Source organism: Lampris incognitus, chromosome 2 (assembly GCF_029633865.1).
Source record: "Lampris incognitus isolate fLamInc1 chromosome 2, fLamInc1.hap2, whole genome shotgun sequence".
NCBI lineage: Eukaryota > Metazoa > Chordata > Actinopteri > Lampriformes > Lampridae > Lampris > Lampris incognitus.
The window spans coordinates 125,949,056-125,966,996 of record NC_079212.1 but is presented as its reverse complement, the minus strand read 5'-3'; the positions used below and the strand labels follow the sequence as shown (position 1 = coordinate 125,966,996).

General features: G+C 42.0%; 1 protein-coding gene across 1 annotated transcript in view; it reads right to left on the bottom strand.

Moving 5' to 3' along the window:
* Nucleotides 1-5,696, bottom strand: part of mars1 (methionyl-tRNA synthetase 1) — a 30,511-nt gene extending 24,815 nt beyond the window's left edge. Inside the window, exons 1-3 of the mRNA XM_056273779.1 lie at nt 5,472-5,696; nt 2,090-2,180; nt 265-343 (exon numbers count right to left, since the gene is read on the bottom strand). Coding sequence (XP_056129754.1) covers nt 265-343; nt 2,090-2,180; nt 5,472-5,574 — 273 coding nt within the window. The 5' untranslated portion in view covers nt 5,575-5,696. The remainder of the gene's footprint in view (nt 1-264; nt 344-2,089; nt 2,181-5,471) is intronic.
* Nucleotides 5,697-17,941: the final 12,245 nt, after the last annotated feature.

Sequence of the window (17,941 nt, the reverse complement as noted above, 5' to 3'; positions counted from 1 at the left end):
CCCCTCCGAACAGGCGCTCTGACTGACCAGAGGAGGCGCTAGTGCAGCGAACAGGACACATACCCACATCCGGCTTCCCACTCACAGACACGGCCAATTATGTCTGTAAGGACGCCCGACCAAGCTGGAGGTAACACGTGGATTCAAATCAGCGATCCTCGTGTTGGTAGGCAATGGAATAGACTGCCACCCACTCGGACGCCCCATATCAGGTAACCTTTCAACCAACACATATAACCTATTGCATAAAATATTAGATTTTACCTGGAGTTCGACGGCCTCCCACTCTAGCCATTGATTGCAAAGGGCAGTGGTTTTCTGTCCAGTCACTTCAAATATGTACCTAAAGTATAAACATAGCAGTAAAAAATTTTTTTAATTACTACATTAAAAGGAAGAATGAAAGAATGAGGAAACTTATTTAACAGGATCAGGTATAACACATTCAGCTTGATTTGGCCTAATGGGAATCCTCTCCTTATAGCTGCTTATTGAACACACCTTAATAGGAGAGACAATAGCAGATGTAATATTGACATTTGGTCTTTGACATAATGTTACCTGAACCAAATAAAATCAAGAAGCCATGAGAAAACAGTGTTAATCCAGACGTTTTGGAGGATTTGGGTTACTTAATCCAAATGTATTATAACAAAATTGTTTTTCAAATATTACAGGCCCAAAATGGGGTAGGGTTTAAGAGAGAATCTGCACTAGACCACATGCTACATTTCAAAAGTAACGTGCTGCTCGGTGAGCAATGAATAGAATACTTCGAGCCTGTTTTTTTTTATCTGATGCGTCATTCTCTGCTGGGAAGTGAGTTATGGTGTGCATACATAATTTTGAGAATCTATGTAAACTAAAATGTATTCTGATCAACATTCATTAATACTGCACAGTATATTACACTATTATCAGGTTTTAGGGAGTTGTTCCTTATCCGATGCGAGGGTCTAAGGACAGGATGTTGTGCTGCTGTAAAGCCTCTTGAGGCAAATTTGTAATTTGTGATATTGGGCTGCGGCACGGTGGCGCAGTGGTTAGCGCGGTCGCCTCACAGCAAGAAGGTCCTGGGTTCGAGCCCCGGGGTAGTCCAACCTTGGGGGTCATCCCGATTCGTCCTCCGTGTGGAGTTTGCATGTTCTCCCCATGTCTGCGTGGGTTTCCTCCAGGGGCTCCGGTTTCCTCCCACAGTCCAACGACATGTAGGTCAGGTGATTCGGCCATACTAAATTGTCCCTAGGTATGAATGTGTGTGTGTGTGTGTGTTGGCCCTGTGTGATGGCCTGGCGGCCTGTCCAGGGTGCCCCCCACCTGCCCGCCGAATGACTGCTGGGATAGGCTCCAGCATCCCTGCGACCCTGAGAGCAGGATAAGTGGTTCAGATAATGGATGGACATTGGGCTATACAAATAAAATTGACTTGACTTGTGGACCCTGGTGATACGAAAGCAAAAACACTTGATAGTAGCAGGCCGTTCTGAGCTAGAAATACTTGGGTATACCTCAAAAATTTGGGCTTTGTATGAGTATTAACTGCTGTCAGTGTTGAGCTTCAGGATGCCAAGTGGTAAAACCCGAGTTGTCCGCATCTTTATTCCTATTTGTAAGGCACCAGGAGCTGAGGATGGATCAGGAATTGAGCAGCCAACACAGCGAACCAAAACTTTATGTTATTTTTCGTAAACGGTCATATAGGAATTACTACAGGAAGTGTTAATGGGGCTATGGTACTGAACATTGTGTGTGCTGTGCTAATCATGCGGCTCAATCGCTGTCAACTGAAAACTCAAAATTGCATTTTGGTTTACAAAATGGATCACTGACCTACAATATTGCCTCGGTGGCACAACTCAGACAATATTGGGCTTAGCAGCACAGTTTGGGCAGCCAGAGTGAAGGCCTGTTAAAAAGAGTACTACATCTGCCCTTTAAATCACAACCAACCTAGGTCAACATCAATGCATGCATTGAACCCCAGCTGAATGCACTGTCATCAAAGAAACATGCTTTATAAATGCAGCTTGACTGACTGACTGATCTATTGACTCATGGATGTATTGAGTGATGTATGCAGGAGACTGACTGGCAGATAGCATTGGAGCTGAAGAGGTGCGTTCCGCTGGGCAGGAGCAAGGCTGGCAGGGCTGGACGGCTGAGGAAGGGCATAATTTTCTCTGAAAAGACAGTTATAAAGTAAAATTGTTAATTTACACGTAGAAAAAAAAGAATAAAATGCAAAGAGCACTTGTATTGATTGTGGCACAGATCAACAGTCTTCAAGAAAAGTATGAGTAGTTCCATGTTGTTTACTGAGGCATGACATGGCACATTACCACAAAAATAATGCACGGAATATAAACACATTCATTCAACTGGATATTACCCATTTCCACCGGATACAGAAGACTTCAATTTGAAAATGGCCAAACATCTTTAAACACAACTCGATGAAGAAAATTAAATCCCTAAAAAAAGTTTCCTTCATAAACAAGACTTTTCATTGTAGCTCCTTTAGTGGAAATGCTTGGTTTCAATATTTATCTTTTGAAAGCACTACAAAGGTCCACAAGGAAAATGGAGGTCAACGCAAAGGTCAAGCCTTAATTTCTATCTTAATCTGGAACCAATCAGATTTTAAGAGAGAAGCCCACAGGAGGGGATTTTGATAATCCATAATCCATGTTATTGATGTCGTGTGTGTGTGTGTGTGTGTGTGTGTGTGTGTGTGTGTGTGGCCACATGACAGATGCCCTTGTTATCAGTCTCTGTATGACCCAGCTCACAAGGAGAAGAATGTATCTTGGAAAAGGGAGGGAGGTCTCTACCACATGTCCCAGACAATTGGAGTTGTTTTACAGGGTCTCATAATGTTGCCAGATACAAATAATTTGATCCACCAGTGTCCAGATGATTTTTGACAACACCATACAGCAATGGGTAGCAGACAACTCTGCACAGCAACGACAGGAGACGTACACTGGGTGTTGGAGGTGAATAATATCTTGATGCAATGGCTTGGATATTAGTAAGGTCAGTGTTGACATTAGCCATTTACATTTACTGCAGAACAATTTCTACAGATCCATATTTTACATATAAGATGGGACATAAAATGAGTTCCGGTTTCTCAGAAATGAGAGCATTTAACTATGTCAGACTAAATCCCTCTCACTTTAAGTTTAAGTTTGGGTTGAACAGATTTACCAACAAGGTACTACAGGCACAATGTCGTGTTACATCAAATAACAGCAGAAAAAGGTCCCATTCAAAAATCAATCCTGATGCATTTCCCACAACCTAGGCAGTTTGTTAAAGTGAGATGATTTCTGAGAGATGAGGTAGATATCTTAAGTTATAGGGTATTGTTTATTTGGATCCCCATAAGTTGTTACAAGGCAACAGCTACTCTTCCTGGGATCCATGTTAAGAATATAAACGTATACACATGCTTTCACATACATGCATAGTATGCATGTATACAACATTGCATACATAAATACAATTACATCACTAACCCCCCACCCACCCAACCCCAATTAAAACAGTATAAACATTACAAAAACCAACTACAATTTCATCAAACCATGTAAAACTTCACAAATCTTCCTCTGTATATGTATACACACACGCACACACACACACATCTATGACCATGCTTACCAAATACTTTGGACATATTTCACAAAACCTAAAAGAGAAAAAGTTATTGATTTTTTTAGGCCTCTACCCAAGAGTAACAGCTTTAGTTGTCTTTTAAACTTTACTTGTTACTTGAGTAATATGCAATAATTGAGCAATAAAAAAAAGTATGGCAAATTATTCCACTGAGAAATGGCTCTCGTTTTCATTGAATTGGTTCTAGGTCGAGGAATTGCAGCATGACCCCTAGTAACCTGTCTTGTTTCATGGTCATGTCTGTTCTGAGAAAATTTTATTCTTGAGTACAGGAAGTAGGGTTGTTTTGAAAGACATTCCTGAATAAAATTAGAGGACTGCATTTTAATCTGTCTTCCACTTTCTGCCAGGCAAGATCAGCATGCATTTGGTCTATATTTTCTCTCACTGAAAACCTGAGTGCAAGACATGCCGCTCTATTCCGCACTGACTGAAGCTTGTACAGCTCTTTATTTGCTGTGCTTGACCAGGCTGCTGGCCAGTAGTCAAGATGAGACAACACCAAGGCTTGTATGACCTGCAAAGTGGTACTTGGTGTAAGAAATGACGAGCATCTTCTTAGAATAGATATTCTTCACCCAATTTTTCCCGATTATTTTGTCTGTGATTCTGCCACAATAGTTGCTCATCAATGGTGACTCCTAGAAGTTTAGCATCAGTGACTTGCTCTATACAGCTGCCCTTTACGGAGATGCATAATTGGTTCTCTCGCCTTAGTGCATGGTTTGAGCCAAAAACAATACATTTAGTCTTTGACAAATTCAGCACTCGATTGTTTTTGGTTACCCAGTCCAAAATCAATTTCATTTCATTTTCAAAGAGAACATTTAATTCATCCCCACTGTTTGATGACCTATACACTGTGGAATCATCAGCAAACATAGCTAAACTAACGTCACTTGTTTAGCTAGTAAAACAAGTGGCATTGGTAAGAGCAATAGGTCCAAGTCACTTCCCTGGGAGGGCACCACACTGTACCCTCTTCTCGGTAGAAAAACTACCATTAAAGAAAATCGTTCGCGTTCTATTAGATAAGTAGCTCCTCATTCAGTTAAGGGTCGAACTATTAAAACCATAAGCAGTAAGTTTCCTTAAGAACATCTCATGGTCTATTAAATCAAACCCAGCACTAAAATCAAGTAGCTCAGCTCCCACAATAGGGTAGACCTACAAGCTCAGAGTTTGGGTTAACCTGGTGGAACAGCCTTAAATGGCTCATACAAAACAGCTTTACAATACCATATTGTGTGAACTCAATACCTCTCTAGTTTTGAACTTATAGATATATCTATCGCGATCCTCTTCCTACCAAAGCAGTAGCATTTACATTTCTTAATAGACACACACCCTGAACAGAAGAGGAGCAATTTAACTGGAGAAGTTTGCAGCAACTTAGACCATGTCAGCCAGGAGAGCAATATATGTGACGCGCACAAAAAAAGGCCCTTTGCATCGATGGTGCACAAGTAAACAAAGGTAGTGTAACGCTTTTCGGAGCAAACACGAAAGGAGAGGCGAACAAAACAGTGAAGGCCAACTATTAGCTTCTCCAGTTAGTTCTCAAGAGCCGCTACAGACATGATGGTGACGTGAGGCGCTGCTGTGATTGAACTCCAACCAACTGTCATTTACCATTCATTAGAGGAAACGCAGTCAGCATTTACACACGTAGCCATTAACATTATTGAATTCAACCAAAGGAATATCAGCCAGATCAACCCGGAAACACAGTTTGTAATATCTGGTTAGCAGGCAGATTTGATGGTAGTAAGCTAACCATACTTTCTTACCTTCGTGATTGACATAGTGAACGTCACATTGTACTCCAGTCAGCTCTAACGCAGCTAATACTTTCAGGCAATGCGGATTGCCTTCACTTACGTACAGTTTCATCTAGTCTTTTGCGTTTGTCTGACTTGCGTTAAGGAGAGATGGCTAGTCTATAAAGCGGACAATTGTGTGATTTTTAAATGAGAAATACAGATGACAGCTTCTAACTTCACCGCGAGTGCCGCTTCCATGCGCTGATGCAAGCGCTGGTCCATTCACGACACATGGCGAGGTTTGTAGTTTTCGCCCTGTCTTTGCAACATTCAAACAAACGACAACCATGTGTAAAATGGACTACATAACCCAGAGGGAATTATTAGAACGCGCCGGCAAGAAACGAGGGTGTCCTTGTTTTAATATACATCACTGAGCGGAAATCAGTTTGTTTTCTTTTACTCACGTACACAACAAAACGCTAGAGGTTGTACAAAAACATATCATACACTTACATTGTAAAATCTACAAAACGAGTCTCTCGTGGCATTTATATACTGCTTTATTTCATTTTATAGGGTTTGGTTTCTTGTTGGTAAATTTGCATTTGTGAATAAGACATTTTCTAGAGGTAATATTAGATTACGTTAAATAGTTTGCTTTCCTTTTTGCAGTGACTAATGAAACCAAACAATAAATTTTACCACGATAATGACAAAGACATTTGGTAATTAATCTTATCAATAACTAATTTTTATACATTTTGCCAGCAAAATTAAGTATTGAACAGTAAGCACCACAATACAGGGTTTACGTTTTACTTTCGGCTCACCTTTTCCAACTAACTGCACGCACCCCGGCGTTTTCTGTTCGCTCATCTGATTGGTTTCCGTGTGGGTCATATGGCACACTCTAGCCAATCATCAGCCAACAAAATTCATACAGCGTAAGCTATCTGCAATTTACTGCCGACGACTTTAATGATCATTTGTAAAAGTGCAATGTAAAGTTCTGGAGACCCATAGTGCCAATGAAGTAGACGACGTTTGCCGGGTTTTTAATTTTAAAACCGCCATCACATGGGGAAAAAATAAGAGAAATTTAACTGAGCGAGGTGCAACTACTGGTCCCGCTCTCTTCTCTTTACTCCAATCCGCACAGCGAGGGCGCACGTAACGGTGTTGACATCGGGACTTAGCCAGGTAAATGGTAACCTGCTGTCTTCCACAGACGCTGAGGTGAGACGTCTTCTCCATTATCTTCAATTCGATGACATTAAGGTTACGTCTCTGCTAAACTGTACTGACGGAAATTCCATAACTAAAATCCAAATTGTTATGATCACCTTCTTATAGAGGTCTGTCGCACATATGAGGACCATAAATGAACCTGTCAATTCTTGAAAAGTTAAATGTACAGCTGCCCTGACACTGTACGATTCAACGGTATTTCCCCTACCTATTTGGAATTATCAACGTTCTGTACATTTACGCAACGTGTTTTTGATACGTTTTATACTGGAAATTCAAATTGGGGTTAATCAAATGTTACGCCTGTTTCCTGTAGTTATAGTCAGTGGATTTATTTGTTTAAAAAAACATCCTCTGCCTCTCATGACAAGAACCCCGATAAAGTAAAAATTAAATTGTGAAACAACTGGGACAATATCCAGCAACATAGATATGCAAATATGACGGAAACGTAGTCAAGACAATTTACAAGTAGGCTTATTCAGCTACAACCATCTTTTAAAGGATGGAAACCTTTGCATGTCATATCGTGCAAACAAACCGTACATCCTGAACTTACCACTGCTCTAATTCTACAGGGATCGAAGTCAGACGGCTCTCACACAGTAAAACCACATAGAGCCCAGCTCTACTACATTATGTCTTTCTTCTAACCGCCCCCGCCCCCAGATCATTTCCTATGAAACGTTGTTTTTTAACTACCACCCAAAGCAACTTCTATTTTTCGTTTTACTTGAACTTCCCTGGTGCACTCAGTCCATCAGATAATTTCATTACCATAGTGGCATGTACTTTCTAAAAGTTCCCATCATCTTTTCTCTACCCTGTTTCAGTAGTTGTAAAAGTCACCTCGATGAAAAAACAAAAACAAAAACCTAGTTAATCTTTAACTGTATACAACTTGTGGGATGTGTCCTCTATGGCTATGTTCTTAAAAATGTACATGTTATATCTACTGTACAGTACCTCAGCCAAACTGACCCTGTCATATTTTACATTAGCATATGCACTGTTCAACATTAGGGTATAATGGAATCAATTTGAGGCAGTGGATTTCAGTCTTTCATAATCTCTCTTAATTCCATACCAAGCCGGGTATTTTTCCTCCTTTTCTTTAGCCTGCCTGTATTCTCTCACAACTGACCACGCGGCCTTGAAAGATTACTTCCCCAGTGACGGTTGCAACTTTGCTGATTAAAAGTGCCGTGTACCATGTACAGTATTAGCGAGGGAGTAACAAGTTTCCTGTGATTACTAGCGCTCTCTATAGACTGCTGTTGTGTGGATTTGTTGTCAAGGAGAGATTGAGAGATTGAGTCGTTCTGCTGTACTGGTATGTTGTGTATGTTATGACCAGGATTAGTCCTCCCCTCTGGTCTATTTTCACAATCTGGGGAGTTGCTCTGCAGCTGGTGTGCCTGCGTTTGTGTGGGCATGCACACACTAGTGAGCATGCACACTTTCTTTCACAGCCATAGTACACTTTATTAGTGCATGCAGTTTTAGGATTTTCTTCAAATAATAACTAAAAACTCTCATGGCTAAGTGAATATATTATTCATCATAGTCGATTGAACTGTTATAATTATATCAATCTATCAGGGGAATTTTGTGACCAATTTGTCATGCTTTTTAAGTGTTAAGCCCCATTTTAATGAAATTATGTTTTGATGCAGAATGGTGTACAGAGGGGTGTTTTGGGCAAAAGATATTATGTTGAACACTAGTGCTTCATTATTAATTAGTTGGTAAATGATATTTGCACGGTTGCATCTTGATGTGCCGTCTACTTAACCATATCAGGAATGGTGGCACAGTTTAAAAATACTGACAACATGATGTGATGGTGGATTTTACAAAGACAGTATTCCAGTAAAAGCAAAGAAAGCGAACTCCTCACAGTGCTTTAGTAATTCACAGAAGCTGGGTTGCATAGGTATGTATATACAGCTGTAAGAATAACCTGCCTTTATACCAACATTTGTGGAAGAGATGGCTGTGAATGAATAGTGTTACAACACTGTTACTTTTATTCTTTATATTTTTATTACTTTTAGTAAGTTGGTAGAGTGTTTCATGTGGTTAATATAGTCAAAAGGGATTTTGGGGAATGCATATCAAAATAAACAGCTGTCCGTCTCATTTTAAACCATAGAAGAAATGACTCTTATGGAATCAAATTCAAGAAAGGATGAAAAAAGAAAAAAGAATGAGATGCATTATGGATGAATTGCTGCTGCTTTAATATCGCCCCAAATAATAATAATAAATAATAATACGAATAACCCTACGCTCTTAAGAAGGCATCAAAGCTCTTTCTGTGTGTGTGTGTGTGTGTGTGTGTGTGTGTGTGTGTGTGTGTGTGTGTGCGTGCGTGCACGCACGTTTGTGCGTGTGTGCATGCATGTCCCTCCTCTGTAGAATTTGCCTTGGGAGGTTTGTTGTTCCTCGCTTTGCCCTATTCAGCTTTGCACAGCCAGTTGAGCTCCACAGAGCCCAGAGTGGGATTTTCACTTGCCTGATAGTTTCTGACAGCTCACTCTCAACCTCAGTGGATCAATGGTGCTCTGCGCTCTTCATCAGATACATCAATGTACCACACAAGTACCCTGTGGGCCCGGCATTAACCCAACAGCCCAGATGTATGAGGCTGTTTGGGTTGTTTTTATTATTTTAGAGGATGACCCCATTTTTTCCCCCCACTGTATTTTCAAAATTTTGACATACTTCCTGCCTTGAAGTAGTGTGAAAACTTCAATGTATTGTTATTCTCATTCAATTGTCAGTTGTATAAAGCTAATGAATGTAGTAGTAGCATTTGTGGCAAACACAAAATGAAAAACATAGCTAAGTCATCGGGGTAAAGAAAGCATGCATTCAGTTTTGGTTAAAGCATTCTCTGCAACACAGAAAGTTGGATGATTAACGAAGAATTAGGTAACATAGCGCTGTGTCCCCTAGACATCTGTTTCTGTGTTGAAAACCACTGATCCAAGATGTGGTTTCCTACTGCACCTGTTTAATGCTTATCTGTGCACAAACTGAAAATCAAATTGAAAAGGTTTTTCATCCTCTTAAGGTGAATTTTGTGTGTTTGTTGAAATTTCTCTGAAATGCAAAATTAACAGAAGGAATCTTTGAAAACTTTGAAATAACCAAGTAAGCACTAACATGGGCCTGGGTGCTTTTGCTTGTTATCAAAAGAATATAATGAGCTTTTGTGTGTTAACGACCTCTGGATTTCTGTGAAAGTTTGCGTTTTCAGTGCAGACTGCTGAGTGCTTTGTAGACAGGAATGCATCAGTGATGGCTTGAACTGATGCTGTTACCACATAGATACCACATGTTTTGATTAATAGGAAATGTAAGAAAATCGTTGGAGATGTCGGAGGTTGTCATTGGTCATAGGAGTCGTTGTCAAGATGTCGGTAGCAACGATGAACCAACTGCTGCTCTGCTGTCACCATCCAGTTACATGATTGGCTCATCAAAAATATGCATAGCTAATCTGTTTCACACTTTCCAATGACAATAAAAGTCCAGCCCACCTGTTTTACACACACACACACACACACACATACACGCACACACGCACGCACACACATCCACCCACCCACACACACACACATTTAGCCCACACACCTAATGTATACACACTAAGTTTTACACACATATACACAGGCAACCAAATGTCATACAGGGAAGTACCATGTGTGTTTTTCTGTCTCTCTCTGGTCTAGTCATCAATAATGCATGGTTTTTGGAGGATGAAAGGCTGTTTTGGCTTGAGGCATGTGTTTCAAATGGAGGGAGATACCAGCGCGAGCAGTTTTGACTGAGTATCAAAGTGAACACACATCATGTGACTGTCTTCAGTAGGACTTGTCACTAAGCAGAGAGGACTATTTGCTAAAGAGAATAATTTGAATATTAGGGAACAGTGTTGGGTGCAAGTGGCAGTTTTGAGCAGTCCCAATGTAGCCACACCAAACTTAACATAGACATTTGTTGCCACAATGTTAAGTGTCAGAAGTAAAATTTGACTGATAAAAATCTGGAATCACAATTTGTCTCCCTGAAGGCTAGACAGGGATATTTAAAATTGTACTGGAGTCTGATAATGTTTGTGGATTCTACAGTTGTTTAGGGAAAGTGATGGACAGCAAAGGAAGGTTAAAGCATTCTAGAGGAGGGACACTGGGAGAAAGACAGTCTGCAACACTGCATGATTTATTAATCACAAAACAGTGAAGTAAAAGGGTACGCAAACCCTTCTTTTCTACATTTTTTTTTTTTGGGCTGGAAAAACATGTCAATAAGGGCCTAGGATGGTGGAACTGATGAAGGAACAGACCTATTAGCTGCAGTTGTGTTTATCCTGCTATGCTTACACCACAGAGTACCAAGACCAGCCCTTCATGTTTTTAACCTTTGGGTGGTTTTTAACCTGTAGATGTCAACAAACTCACCACACTGGTCTAGGGTTGCATTATGCTTTAACTAAAATCCACTCACAGGCAGCATTTCGTTTTCATTCTTGAAATGGTTCGATAATTCTGTCATTGGGAGGCATATGTACTATAGTCAGGAGTTTCAGCATCTCTTGGGCTCATCTCCCTGCTCAAACACACATGATAATTTCACACAGGTCAGAGTGCTTCGTTGACCAGATGAGTCACTGCTGATTTTGCCAGCCTCCAAATTAAAGCAAAAACCACGCTCCATCTGCAACATATATGTTCATTAAATTTTATTGTACATTTAACGAGTACATTCTCAAGGTGTGAACCTATCTACATTACATTACAGTCATTTAGCCGACGCTTTTATCCAAAGCGACTTACAATAAGTGCACTTAACGTAGGAAATCAGGAGAGCTACTAGTCATCAGAGGTCATAAGTGCATCCAAACAAGCATCTACTAAGAGCAAAACCAGTGCTAAAGTAAATGTGCAAGAAAGAGATTTTTTTAAAATTTTTTATGAGTGAATACAATAAGTGCTAAGAACAAGTAACAGGGTAGTAGTTCTTGAAGAGGTGAGTTTTCAACCTGCGCCGAAAGATGGGCAGTGACTCTGCTGTCCTGACATCAGTGGGGAGTTCATTCCACCACTGTGGGGCCAGGAAAGAAAAGAGCCGTGACCGGGTCGATCGGCAGCAGGGGCCTCTGAGCGACGGGGCAACCAGGTGTCCTGAGGCAGCAGAGCGAAGTGGTCGGGCGGGGGTGTAGGGCTTGACCATGGCCTGGAGATAGGAAGGAGCTGTTCCTTTCACTGCCCTGTAGGCTAGCACCAGAGTCTTAAACTGGATGCGAGCAACTACTGGGAGCCAGTGTAGAGACATGAGAAGGGGAGTTGTGTGGGAGAACTTAGGGCGGTTGAACACCAGACGAGCTGCAGCTTTCTGAACAAGCTCCAGAGATCTGTTGGTCGACGCCGGGCGCCAGCAAGGAGGGAGTTGCCGTAGTCCAGCCGGGAGATGACCAGAGCCTGGATGAGCGCCTGTGCCGTCTTGTCAGTGAGGAATGGGTGAATCCTCCTGATGTTATCGAGGAGAAATCTGCAGGAGCGAGCAACCGATGCAACGTTTGCAGCAAACGACAGTTGGTTGTCCAGGATCACACCCAGATTCCTCACAGTCCGAGTTGGCATCGCCACAGTGTTGTCAATGGTGATGGCTGGGTCTCGGTGCGGGCGATCTTTCCCTGTGAGGAACATCAGCTCTGTCTTGTCCAGATTGAGCTTCAGGTGATGTGTGGCCATCCACTCTGAGATGTCAGTGAAGCATGCAGCAATGCGTGTCTCTACTTGTGTATCAGAGGGAGGAAAGGACAAGATCAGCTGGGTGTCATCGGCATAACAATGGTAAGAGAAGTTATGCGAGCGAATAACAGAACTGAGGGATGTCGTGTACAGGGAGAAAAGGAGAGGACCCAGAACCAAACCCTGTGGAATGCCTGTAGTCAGTCTGCGAGGCTCCAACACAGATCCCCTCCATGTCACCTGGTAGGAGCGACCCGTCAGGTAGGATGCAAACATTGTACAAGCTTTAGCCTACCACTGTGCACCATTTATAAACCCATAATCCAGTAATACCTGATAATGTACAATGGAGGGCCGTGTGTATTCCAACCCAACACTACATCAGCTGATTTCAGTAACTAGTCCTGCCCTATCTGGCTGCAGGTGTAGGGAAATCAACTGGTGTAGTGTTGGGTTGGAACGAAAACCCACATGGCTGTTCATGGCATACGATTGAGTATCCCCCCCCCAATCTATTGTATAAATGAATAAAAAACACAGTTGCGTAGATGAAACATCAGCAGTCTGTGCTTATATGAATATGAGGGACCATATTGGGCTGGCACCATGTGTGTGTGTGTGATTATATGCGAAATTGAAATTGCTAATGGTGTCTACATTTATATCTATTATGTGGAGCAACTTGCTCCCCACTCACGTCTTTTTTAGCCTGAATAAACATTGATATGTAAATACAACACTGTCTATATTGGGTGTGTGTGTGTGTGTGTGTGTGCGCGTGTGTTTTAGCAAAGTCTATACAGTCATGACTGTATGAACAAAATCTTTGAAGTTCCCTATTCACAAGAAACTCCTCTTCCCCATGTCTTATCTCTCTTTGAAGACCATGTAACCATGATTATTAAAGGTTCCCTCTTTCAACTTCAAACATATGGATTGAATATGATATGATATGGTACCCAACAATCCACCACTAACCATCACCCCATCACGAGTCCACACACTTCCTGGTGTGTGCTGGAGTTTGATAGGACCTTGGGGTTTCTTAAACAACCATCTAAGGACTCTTGCATGAGGTCCACCAGAAGGTGCATGTGAAACAATATCCCATTGCTTGAGATATCAGGCTATAGAGGATATACAGAGAATGAAAAATAGGTCAATGACGATGTCAAAGTCTTTTCATAATTCCCCACGTGTTGCACTTTTTTTTCTTGACACAATTTAGGGCACTACAGTATATGTTGTGTACAAAGAAATTCGGTCAGTGTGAAATGTAAATAATAGTGTGTCAGTTTCATTACCAAGCACATCAAGTCACATGATTCATAACTGTAATGTATATAGAAACAAATTCAAGTGTTTCAGATGCTCAATTATCATCCTCAATTTATCCATCCGTACCAATCATACACTTTTTAATCGAAGGGATTTTTAGAATTAGACAATGATGATGATTAGAAATGATATTTCCTTTCACTGTCTTAATCCGCTATGCTCTTTGTTGGGCGTTATATTGTCCAGCAATTTGTGGAATCAGTCCTTCTCTATTGACAATTTCACCTCGTGCAAAAGTAAATTCCACCAGTTAAAAACGTAATATGTGAATGCTGTATAGTAGAAACCCATTTAATGCACCTACACAACCCATAATAAGCACCGATTTTACCTACATGTAACTGGGGACAGCATGGTGGCCCAGTGGTTAGCACTGTTGCCTCATGACAAGAAGGTCATGGGTTCGAACCCCAGGCCGTCCCGGGTCCTTTCTGTGTGGAGTTAGCATGTTCTCCCCATGTCTGCGTGGTTTTCCTCCAGGTGCTCCAGTTTCCTCCCACCATCAAAAAGACATGCATGTTAGGGTTAATACTTGTGTTTGTGCCCCTGACCAAGGCAGTGGAAAGAAGAACTGGCGTTGGTCCCCGGGTGCTGCAGCTGCCCACTGCCCCTATACAATAGGATGGGTTAAATGCCGAAGACAAATTTCATTGTGACCTGTACAATGACAAAATAAAGTAACTTTCTTTCTTTCCAATCACAAGCTCGGCATGTCTGTTAGTTCAATTTCTAAAGGTACCCAGACTTTTCCTCGGGTATTGTTAGACAACCTTTTTTTCCTTTACTTTGGAATGTCGTGCAGTGTTCCTGTCCTTGTGTTATTTGTACTCGACAGTCCACCAAGGGAAATTCCTAGTATGTGGCTTAGATAGCTACCAAACGAACCTAATCCTGATTTTCTTAAAAACCTTATCACACAGGATCTTAAGGTACCCACCCCCGTCTTGGGAAAAATGGCCTATTAGATTGTGTGGATAAAGATAGACACTAAGTTATCTGTTCAGATGCCCATATTCTACCTTCTCCAAACTGTGTGAAATCGCTGATGTCCAGTGTTGCTTTGTGACCACGCAGCTCTTTGCATAGATCAATGGCTCAATCAATGAACTAGGCTGCTAGTTGCTCTGATCTGACAAACATAAACAGCCTTTCTCTTCCTCTTTGTCTTTTTTCTTTATCAATTTCCTTGTCTCTCACCCGCACCTGCACACCCCGTCTGTCTTTTCTTCTCTTTCTCACTCTGCCTGTCTGTCTTTCCCTGTCTCTGTTCTCTCTCTCTCTTTCTCTCTCTCTCCCAATTCAATTCAATATTTGCTTTATTGGCATGACATACGTTTTTGTACATATTGCCAAAGCATGTAAAACAACAACACAACAGCAACAATTATTGTAATAACAGCAACCTCTCTCTCTCTCTCTCTCTCTCTCTCTCTCTCTCTCTCTCTCTCTCTCTCTCTCTCTCTCTCTCTCTCTGTGGGCTGAGTGAGGTGGGGGAGGAGGGGAGGGGAGGGTCAATAGGGTTCCAGTGATTAGAGCCAGGATCATTTTCCTGCATAGGATTAAGAGTTTATGTGTATGTGTGTATGTGAGAGAGAGAGAGACAGACAGACAGAAATTGTGTGGATGAGGTTGTATGTGTTTTCACTGGAGGAGTGAGCTTGGAGCTCATGTCCACGTTTGGTCTACTATGCCCCAACTACTCCATAATAACCCCATGCTGGTGGTTCCATAATGATCTACTAAAAAAAGAGTCCTTCCAGCTGTTGATGATACGCCCATTTCGGTCAGAGTGCTTGTTTAATTCCTCTTAATTGTTTGTTTGTGCGTTTGTTTGTGTGTGTGTGTGTTGACTGTTTGTTTTTTTAAAGTTTAGTCTTCAGCATGGTGTCGTGTACATGCGAGTGAGTGAGTAAGCTGGTGACCTTGCATGACTGGGGAGCTGACTTTGAGACTAACTCATTCGAGAACCATGGTGAGTCGTCTCTGTCTCTGTCTCGCTCTCCCTTTTTTCTTTTTTTTCACTCTTGCGCGCTAAGCAGGCGCAAGCACACACGCGCACACACACACACACACACACACACACACACACACACACACACACACACACACACACACACACACACACACACAGACCACTGTGTTTGGTTTGGTCTGTCCTTAGCTGTCGTTGAAGATGGCAATGATGATTTTGTTCTGTTTCACCCCCCCCCCCCCCGCCGCCTTTACACAGGCCAACTCGTATACCCACACGCTAGAAGTTGAAGGCTTTTGTTTTCCAAGTTCCCCTCATGATACCTGCATAACCGTCTTGCGGTTGCATTCTCTGTCCCCATGCCCCCCATCCCCACCCCTATGTGTTGTCGAAGCCAGGCCACAAGCCAAAGCACCCTCGGTCCATGGCACAACCTGGCATTGCTTCTCAGCAGTCCTAACAGGGTGTCAGTGTCTCTGTCTCTGACACCATATGGTCCTCTCTGTGTGTCTGGGTATATGACGATCATGCCACAACCGTCTGACCTCTAAATAGAAACATGGTCTTACCTCCCATTTTATTTATTTATTTGCCTCGCTGGATCATATTTTTAGTCTTAATTCAAAATGAATCGTTTCATTTCCTGTTAATTTTTCATCTCTTTTTCACTGACTGTGATCAACAGGGGAAGGAGCTCTTTTGCTGTGTGTGATGAGAGAAAAACAATTTTTAAACAGTTCTATTAACAGTTTACATAGAAGCGTTGTTTGGCAACTTGAACAATAAAAACAGACATGGAGGTTTGGTGACGTCAGCATGGTCACTGGTTTGGGCAGGGCCCAACTAACTGAGATATTTGAGAAGTTTGTGGTGTAGATGGGCAATGCCACGCCAGACGTTCCTGCTCACCCATTCTGCTGAACGTATTTCACTAGTGAATTACTGAATTCACATTTCATTGAATTTAATGAACATTTCATAACATTTCATAATATAACATGTCATTGAATTTTAATGAATTAGCATTTCAATGAAAAAATTGCTACATGCTTTCCATAATCTGCGGTGCTTCAACGTAACTTAAATCCAAGCACATAAACCAGGGATTTCTTTATTTTTACTGTAATTTCATTGCACAACTTTCACACACACACACACATACACACACACACACACACTCTCTCTCGCTGGTGGTAGTCCATCGAGTCCGATGATGACATCCATCCTTGTTAGCGGTCTGTTCTTTGATGAATTTAGAGTCTAATTGTTGATCCACAAGTTTTATTGCACATTGGGCACATGAAGTCTGAGTTAGTGGGGGAAGGCATGCTTGTGTGTCTCCTTAGTCTTTTCTGTGGTTTTTTCATATTCCTCTCCATTTCCATCCAGCTGTTTTATACCACTGTGGCAGATCTCCCGCCAGTTGGAATGGTTGATGGCAGATTGCTCCAGTCTCAAGGGATTGATACAACACTTCCTCAGCGATGTTTTTAGTTGGTCTTTGTATCGCTTCCTCTGACCACCTGTGGACCGGCGGCCTAGATGAAGCTGTCCATACAGGACTTTACATGGTAGGCATTCTTAAGGTGTCCTGATGACATGCCCAAGCCAGCGCAGTTGGTGTTCAGTGACCATTGTTTCTATGCTCTTGCAGTTTGTCCTAGCAAGAATCTCGGCATGGGGAACATGGTCACGCCACGTGATCCCCATGATTTGTGCAGACACCTTATGTGGAACCGCTCCAGCAGCCTTAGGTGGCAGCTGTATGTGACCCGGGCTTCACAGAGCAGACAGCTTTGTAAATGGCAGTTTCGGTGTACAGGTGGAGGTGTTTGTTTTGGAAGACCTTACGTTGGAGTTTGCTGAAGGCTACAGAGGCTTGTTTGATTCTATTGTGAATTTTGTGATCAGTGTTTGCAGAACCTCAGAAAAGAGGCTGCCCAGGTATTTGAAAGATGGAACAAACTGAGAGTGGCTGGTGTTCTATAGTGAAGACAGGCATAGTGGATTGGGGGCTAGACCTCCGTTGGCATAACACCTCAGTCTTGGTGTTGTTGACTGATAGACCCAGCCTGCTGTAGGCATTCACAACTGCGGCAAGGATGGTTTGCAGGTCTTCTGGTGTGTGAGCTACAAGAGTGCAGCCATCAGCATACTGCAGCTCAAGGACCTGC